At 33.4% G+C, this 9,501-nt stretch overlaps 1 protein-coding gene across 2 annotated transcripts; it reads right to left on the minus strand.

Annotated features, from left to right (window-relative positions):
• Positions 1–114: 114 nt before the first annotated feature.
• LOC140818119 (telomere repeat-binding factor 4-like) lies at positions 115–4,614 on the minus strand. 2 transcript variants are annotated; one of them, XM_073177975.1, is made up of 6 exons: positions 4,354–4,612; positions 3,202–3,413; positions 2,986–3,070; positions 1,645–1,728; positions 588–861; positions 115–414 (listed from the first exon to the last, which is right to left on the minus strand). In XM_073177975.1, exons 1-6 carry the CDS (start codon positions 4,501–4,503, stop codon positions 383–385), a joined length of 837 nt encoding a protein of 278 aa, XP_073034076.1. In that variant the 5' UTR covers positions 4,504–4,612; the 3' UTR covers positions 115–382. The 2 variants fall into 2 exon arrangements, with proteins under 2 accessions (XP_073034076.1, XP_073034075.1); XM_073177974.1 differs by lacking the exon at positions 115–414 and having other exon boundaries at positions 450–861; positions 4,354–4,614.
• Between the last annotated feature and the right edge of the window lie 4,887 nt (positions 4,615–9,501).

A 9,501-nucleotide genomic window follows, 5' to 3' on the forward strand; every position in this document is an offset into this window, starting at 1 on the left:
GTCCTCCTAGAACTCCCAAAATCCTTTAGCATCATGCTCACCCTTCTTGTACAATGCTAAAATATTTGAGCTATGATTGTTGGCTTTGTATCAAGTTAAATTTTAACCTTCTATTCATGTAACAAGTCACCGACTTTAAATTTTTTTACCTACAGTTTTATTAACATATCTAAGAATCCAATTGAGTTATACAAAGTTGGCTCATTCTCAGTCAGAACCAACATTTTCTTACTTTTCAAGTTCACCTTACAATGTGCTAACATCCGTGGCGAACTTAGCTCATATTTACTCAAGCTCCAGAACATATCGCAGCTACGTAACAGATCGATCTACAAATTTCTTCATAGGTTTATAGTTTCTTTTGTGAGATGCAATGCAGATGCTACGTCATCAGCAGAACCTCACCATGCAAACCTGCCCAAGTGAAAAACACATTAATTCCACATTTCTTTAGATGATGTCTAGACAGTTGTGGGTCTAAAAGATTTCAATTGCATCATCACCACCATATGTAACATTTGATACGGTAAAAGATACATAATAGCAAAAAAGAGAAAAATAAAAGAAAGATGAATTTGAATGAATACATTGATCAAAACAATCTGTGGTAAACTGCAGGAGGGCTTCCATTTCTTCAGCCATCATTGCTACCCTTTCTGCCTCCTTCACGGCTTCAGCAGATACAAATGATTTATTTTCAGCCTCTGCAATTCTGAAAGCAGTGGACCTCGCTGCATCTTCAACAGTATCCCCAAGTAATCCAATGCTCTGAATCTGTCTAGGGTGGGAGTCTTTCAGTCCCACGTTGGGGGTTTTCGTGTCTGGTAGTGCATCTCTTTTCATTCTGTAACAATTATGAATCTGCATTTGGAACTTCGAAGATTAGACAGATGCCCGCACGATTTAATGTTTTCTTTTTTTACATAAACTTGGGTTTCGAAGAAAAACAGTCAGAATGCTTCCACGACTTTCCTGGTTCCGGATGTATCAATCTATTTTCACAATAACAAGGCATGAAATCGAGTGATTAGATCCGTGGAATCATTTACATTTCAAGCGTTTGACAGATAACGTGGAAATCCAACCAAGAATAAGGAAATCTAGCCATAATTTGAATGGTTAAGTCAGAAGCAAGAACTGGATTACAGAACAGAGAACAAGATATAAAACAGCTCAACCTTATCATTTTTAGCTGGGTTTTCTTTCGATACTTTTGCCAAGGCAATCCACATACTAAAGTATGGATTTCTAAATGCTATATAATCACATGATCCGTTAATAAGACAATTTTCCGAACTAACAATTCATGAACAATGTTCAAACCAGTTATGGAAACTGCCACCAAGTCAAATAATCTGACACACTAACAATGCCGTTAACAGCTCTCATAGAAAAAACATGGTGTAGAGTCTCGTTTAACCAGTAATTTAATCATTAAAACCAGCAATGAATCATTAACAGCCACCACCAATAATTAAAAGGCAGAATTCAATTCAAAAGAATCTCCAGAAAAAATACATAAAAAAACGCAGACCCAATCATACAAACAGGACACAAGTTCCATACAAGATAGGGTCATAGGGATAAGTACAAAAAAGATACAATTAGGACTGCATTGCATTGTAGAGTCGAGAAAATTTTTACCTTTTCAAGTTTGTCTTGAAGAACGAGCCTCCTTAATCTAGAACTCAGAACCCGTTTGAAATTTTGTGGAACCTCTTGCCTTTGCTGAATGAATCACTCAAAACAGAAAAATCTTTAGTTATTCTGAACAAGAAATATCAGCAGGGAGAACAACAATGATAAAAAAAGCAAAAGACACTGTAACATTTGACAATGAGCTGATAGATATCAATATACCACAACATATCTTGTTCATGAGCACAATCAGCATATGATCAAGCTACCAAAAGTATCCAAATTAAACAGCCTTCTTTCTTCTGATTCACAAATAAGCTGAAATTTTAAATATATATATATATGGCCAGGCAAATTCATGTTTCAGATATAATGTAAAAATCTCATAGAGCAGCAGAAGTACTCTGCATCAGTTGAAAGACTTGAAATTCTAAAACATGTAAACTTTATGTCACAAGTCACAACGAACAGTTTCATTGTTTATAAAGATTAGAAGCAGTTTCCTAATCAGTTAAAAATACAAGGTTTTCCATTAAGACTGTTATAAATCATTAATCATAAATAAAATGGTAAGTTATCCTATGTAAATTTTAATCTTATAAAAGACTTTAGTTTAGTGGAGAACATCACATATAGTTAGATGGCAGATAAAAAAAACATATCAGATAAACTCCTAAAAGAAGCAATATTTAGATAGCTAGCATGGGGATCATTAACTTTTCATCAAAAATAATCTAAAGGGATTTAAAACAAAGTGTAAGAAAAACACAGATACACCAGAGCAAGAGATACATGCAGCTGTTAGGATTCCTGATGAGGCCACCAAAATCATAATTAATTCAAAATGTAAACATAAAGAACACCATCCCTCGGAAGACGAGCTAAAAACTACATCTTAACTGCAACATTATTTATGGCAAGGACATGTCATTATCAAGCAAATACTTGTGTTGTGGTGTATTATATGTGTTTCACTTAACTGTGGCTGCCAATTTATTTGCATACTGCAGCTTCTAGCACCTGGCTTGAATCATCAATGAATGCCACCAATATATCTCTAGATATGTAAAACTATCTTGAGGACACCGATACCCTTTTATTTCTCTAAAGTGACAGTTCTCAAAATGTAAGTTCATATTGAAATATCTGGTAGCTACTAAGGGAGAGCCATACCTCCTCCTCAATGAAAATCAATTTTCATGTATATTTTTTTCTTAAAACTCAACTTTCGCATCCCCCACCACAATAATAATAATAAACTAATTGTATCACCCCTATCCCCTCTCTGAATTGTGTAAACATCTCTCGTACTTTCCACAATGATAAATCACTGATAAGAAACCAGACCTCGATGAAATCAGCAATTGTGCCTGAATCTGATCCATTTGGCTCCTTGAGAGTAGACAGTGCCTCATATATCATGGCATTGTACCTGAGAACAAAGTAATAATCTCACATGCCTCAAATAAAAGAGAGGAGAAAGATAATAGTATTTACAAATTACATACTCAACATGATTTCGATAATGCGATATTTAGCATAGGAATATTTGACGAAACTAACTTGGCAGCACTATTTCCTTCAGATAACGGTTTTGCAGAATAAATCATAGGTACGTCCATAGGTGCATCCAGTGATGATGGAGTGACAGATGCAGAGGTCTGCACAACGGGCAGTGGAGCAGCCGGAGAGTCAGGATTTGCCTTCACTTTCGGTGACTTCGATTTATCTCTTAGGCTTTGGCCATTTGCAACACTCAAATTCCTCCACTTATCCTGCATAAGAAAGCCAATATGATGATCATATTTGGTTTAAAAAGGGTTTGGTTTCCAACAAGTTAAATGACTGGCAAAAAAGTAAGCTTTGGCTTATTGAGCATAAGATAGCACGGGGCATATGTATCTTAACCTACAAGTAGTAATAGAAGCCAAAACTGGTAGAGACCACAAGAGGGAGAGGGAGAGGGACTTTGTCGATTCAGAAAAATTTATAGGTGATGAGAAGATATTATAAGGAGAACGTTATTCTTATATCTTCATCTGATGTTCTAGTTTAATATAATCACACAGAAAATATAATGGTTCGCTGAGCAATACTCTCAAATGCAATTGACCCGTTTCTATGCTAAAAAATGATAGTAACAACCTTTTCATCATCACAAAGAGTGTCATAATTACAAATGTAAATCGGTGTAAAATTCATAAACCTACTCACTGAAACATATCCACAAAAAAAAATTTCAACTTAAATAAGCAGACCACAATTACTAAGCTAGATACAGTTTATTTCTTTCACTTCTTCATACGCATCACCATACAAATCCATAATAAACTACAATTTTTAAACTTTACTTAACAACCCCTATATCAAACAAAAAAAAATGAAGGCTATACGAGTTCCAAATAACCCTAGTAGAAAATGTCTACACGAGCACAAATTACAACGGTAAATTCAAATAAAAACAGTTTAGCTGCGCTTACGCGGCCGGTTTGGCTTCCTCTCTGGCACTTTCCTTACCTTACCCCCGCTACACTCTCACTCCAAGCTACGTCTGCTGAGCAAGATGCATTGCGATTTCCTCTTCTGTGGACGCACCGGAGTATGACCCGGGACGGGAAGAGAAAGACTTTTTTCTCCTTTTATGCAATGATGCTGCTAGGATACTCACACTAGTATACGGCGCCACATACATTAATTTAAGCAAATAATGTGTACCTTCAGATCGATGTTGGAGCGAGCAAACAGAAGGTGGTTGAATTCAGGGTCTCTTTGAATATTCTTCCACTTTCCTGCGCCGTGCTTCGCTACTCCGGCTCGCAGCGCTTCCTCCTCTTCTGAGGTCCACTTCTGCTTGGGATTCCCCATCTCTTCCTCCCTCCGCCGCACAAATTATTTATGTCTCCGTGATATATTTTCGGCCTGTTGCTCTTGAGGAGTTGCGGCGGCGCCAGTCGTAAATTGGGATATTATCAATAATAAATGGGGCCCAGAGAAATGTTTTAGTGTACATTACTAATATTGTGAAACTTTGGGGACTAATATATTCTAAATACGGGTGGGCATGGGTTTGGGTGAAATTAGACCACCAAATCTATGTCATATTGGTAGTTTTATCCTCTGTATATTTATATAAGATGCTCGGTTGATCATTTTATTTAAAAATAAAAAATGATCGATCATCTTATACAAAACAAAAATTGGAATTATATCTTCGAGTGTAACATAAACTCACCCAAATAAACAGGTACCCATTACCTCGATTTTCAACCCGATCGGGGTCGGGTCGGGACCAAATGCACCCCCTTTATCAAATGTCTATACAACTTACGTATCAATATCATTTGAGCTATGAGTCATTCTATATATATATTTAGATTGACATACGAGATGACATTTTTTTTCCTTTTTCAAGATTGAGAATAAAAATCACAGATATTATATTAACATTAAAATTTTAGATATTATGTTATATTTTTTATTAGTTTATTACAATAATTATTTAAAAATATATTTTGTTGCTTTTAAATATATAAATTTGGTATCAATAACATAACAATTGATTGTTTAAAAGTTCAAAAGTATATTTTCCATATAATTAGGGGCATTCAGAAATCGAACCAAATCATATGGTGCAGATTGATTTTCATTAATCACAGTTTGGAATTATTCTAAAATCAACCAAACCAAAAATAAAATTGTTTTATTTAAGCTTTTAATAAAATAAACCTAATCAAACCCATGACATTAATATAAAAAAAATGTAATCAATTTTGTTAATTTAGCTTAATTTTTCTTTGATATAAAAATATTTTATTTGATTTTATAAGTATTCTTCATCTTTGTCAAGTGATATGCATATAATATTTCGGTTATTTTTGGCAAATAAAAAGAGTTTGACAATTTATACTTTATTTTTCATCTATTTAGCAATAGGGATGACAATAGGTAGGGTATGAGACGGATTTCATACATCCATCCTCATACCCATTTATTAAATTCATCCCCATACCCATCCCTATGCCCATCGGGTATTGAATTTCATACACATCCTCATACCCATCGGATTATCGGATACTCATACCCTACCCAAATACCCTATTATCATATACAATTGATTTTTTCAAATTTAAATTGTTTCAACGAAGTTATGAATATTTAAAAAATTATTTAAATGCACAATATGAAAAATTATTAATGATAAAAATTTACAAAATAAACTGTATAGAAAAAATAACAAAATATTAAAAATAGTTTATATTAGTTGAATAAAAATACGCAATTCAACAAAAATAAAATATTTTTCAAATTTTGAAGTCAAATATGGAATAAACTTACCAATGGAGAAGATGAAAATTTGAACGAAAAATAAAAGAGCGGTAAAACCTTGAAACGTAAAAGTGAAAGCGAAAGGGAAGAGAAAAGAAAAAGTATCGATTTACTTGAATTTGAGAAGATGAATCTTTAATATAAATAAATATAATTACTATATATGTATGTTTACTTGGATTTGAGAAGATGAATCTTTAATATAAATAAATATAATTAATATATATATATATTTATATTTAATTTAAACGGGTATTCGGGTCGGGTGTGAGTTCGGATTATATCAAACCCGCCTCCATACCCAAACCCGAAAATCCTCATACCCGATTACCTAATTATTTAATCGGGTCTAAAAATCACTTCATACCCTCTTCTATTCGGGTCGGGTATCGGATCTTCCAACGAGTTCGGAGGAAATTGCCATCCCTATTTAGCAAAATCTTTGCAGTAGTTTATATTTTGTTATGTCATATCAATTTTTATAGTATGTTTTAATATATTGCTTTATTTATTTGGTATATTTATGTTGTACTTGGATATGATTAGATAAAATAAATATTTTCTTATTACACTACAGTAGAGAGGGTTTAACTTATGCATAAAATGTCTAACGATAAATACAACTTTAATTGTTTTTTTTTTCCAATTTATCAGCTGAATTTAGAAGAAAATTCTGAGGTTTTTATATTCAATAAATTATAGTTTGATGATGTTCTGATATTTTTTGGACAATATTTTAACTATTTTTTTTACTTCTTTTACAATTGAATTTTATCATTATTTTACATGAGATATATCACGATTTCAAACGAATTTTTTTTCTTCTCAAAAATCATATCATATAAAGTAACAAATTGGGTTTGACAGATTTATTTAGATTTTCTAATTCATTGACCTTCATGATTCAAGTACAAAATTTTTTGGTTTCATGATATAATATATTAACATCATATATTCATGACACATGCAACGCATATACCTCGGTGACCAATATTTTATAATATGAGAGTTTTGTAAACCAGCCCAACTGTATAGAAAATTTATTTATTGTAAACTTTAGCTCAACCAATCCTTATTACTTTAAGTTTTCTCTATAAAACAGCAAAATTTTGTACATACATAAATATTTTTATTTATGATATTATATTTATAATTATTTTTGTCCACAATCAAATAGAATATGCACACATCTATCAAATATCAATTGCTACAATTTTTTTCAGATTACAATATTTAATGCACTAATTTACTATTAAACTCAAACTTAAAATTATTTATTTAAACCGAACCGAACCGAACCGAACCGGACCGGACCAAACCCAGATTCGTGGTTTGGTTTGGTTATATATACATTATATTTTTGTTTGAACTTTTATTTAAAACCCAACCGAACCATAATTGTACGTCCCTTACATATAATTAGGGCCGGACCTTTTATGAGGCCAAGGAGGCCACCGTCTCAGGGCCCGGCAGGTATGCTTATCGGTTCCACCGGACCGGTTTCGGACCGGTTCCTACCGGTTCTGGGTCCGGTGAGTTCGGAACTGGTCCAAACCGGTTAAGAATCGGTTTCCCACCGGTTCCGGTTCCAAGTTGAAAAACATGGAACCAATCCAAACCAAGACCGGTTCGGCTTCTAATAAACCGGTTCCGGTTCGGATCAAACCGGTTCCGAACTCTAATTTATTATATTTTACTATATAATTAAAATTAGTAATATTAATGAAAAAATGTCTGAAAAAGTCGAAGGGACGCGTCTGTGCGCACATGTGCGCATGCTGGCACAGGCGTGCGCGCGCGCGCTGCCGCACGGTGCCGAGCAGCGCTCGACAGCTCTCGGCAGCGCTGCCGAGAGCGATCGGCAGGCGCGCGCACCCGCGCGACTGTTCATGCGCGTTTTTTTTTTCCTTTCGATTTTCGTCCCTTACATGTTCCGACTACTCGTTTTAAGTTTGTTCAACATTTGATGAACTTGTTTCGAATTTAATTCAGAACCACCAAACTTAATATTCGTTCATTAAGCTTCGTTTTTCTTTTCGAATTTTTTCAATCAAAAACATTGATTAATTTGCTTAATTATCATTCATTAAGCATCAAATTTTCCAACAAAATTAACAGAATAACTTAAACATTTTTTTTTTACAATTGAACATCTAAAATTCATCACGATTTATTAAAATATATTTTGAATATTCCGGATCTTCGTCGGAACTTGAGCTTTAGAATTCGTCGATCGCGCCAGAGGTCCTATTCTTTTTTTCTGCGGCAAACCAATCTTGTAGGCACGTTAGAATGAAAAGTGTTTCTGGCTTTAAATTAGTTCTTTGGTCACCAATGATCCTTCCACATACCGAAAATGCTGATTCGGAAGCAACACTTAAACTTTGAATTAGGACATCTCTTGCAATTGCAGATAACACTGGATAAAGTTTAGAATTTACTTTCCATCAATCAAGCACATCGAATTATCTGTAGTCTCAATATATTGACTTGGATAAATTTGGATCTCATTATAATTGGTTGTTGTCACCAATTTTCCTTTGAACTTTTGTCGTTTCAAACTTTGAAAGAAGTTAAATGCTCCACTTTTGCTCTTATATGTCGGCATCTCCTCCGGCTGCGCACTCGGTTCATCACATTATTCACTAGCATACAAATCAAATAATTCTTGGAGAGAATGCATGCTTGACTTCTTTTGATCGTCAACATTCTTCCCAAGATATTTAGCATAATATTCAAAAAAACACGTCTAATCCTCATTGATTTTGAGTAGGATCAAGTAATGTTGCTAAACCATGCACAATTGGGATAGTTTCCCAATATTTTAAAAATTTGTTTTCCATATTTGAAACAAAATCACGCATAACAGAATCATCGCGATATTCAATAAATTTATAAAACATATTAAAAAGCAAAGGTAGAAACATGGTTGAAGTAGGTAGTTAATGTCAGAAAATTTTTCGGTTGCTTCTTTAAAAATTTCTAACAAAAAAACACATTTACTCAAAATATTCCAATTATCGTCACTTAGCATTAAATATTGTGTTATAATATTATTATAATATAGAGTAACTAAATCTTGAAAACGTAATAAAGTATGAAGCAAGTGATATAAAAAATTCCATCTAGTTTCAATAGGAAGAGTAAATTTTTTAAATTTAATTCCGGTTGATTCGACTAGTGTTTTCTAGTCACGTCCATATCTTCTTTCACGTAATAATTTCCCACACAATTTGAATTTTTCTATTACAGTGGACATTTGTTTATCACATGCACATTTAACACATAAGTTGATAATATGACACACACATCTAACATGAAACAAATTACCTTCTAAAATTGGTTTTAGTGAATCTTTAAGATATTTAATTGCAAGAGTATTGGCACTCGCATTATCTAACGTTATCGACATTATTTTATTTTGTATGCCATAAATCTTAACAACATTTAAAACATATCTAGCTATAGTGTATGCGTTGTGAGACGATTCTAAATGATCTAGCGCTAAAATTCTTTTTTGCATAGTCCAAGTTTCGT

The sequence above is a fragment of the Primulina eburnea genome, chromosome 17 (genome assembly GCF_022965805.1).
Source record: "Primulina eburnea isolate SZY01 chromosome 17, ASM2296580v1, whole genome shotgun sequence".
NCBI classification, from domain to species: domain Eukaryota; kingdom Viridiplantae; phylum Streptophyta; class Magnoliopsida; order Lamiales; family Gesneriaceae; genus Primulina; species Primulina eburnea.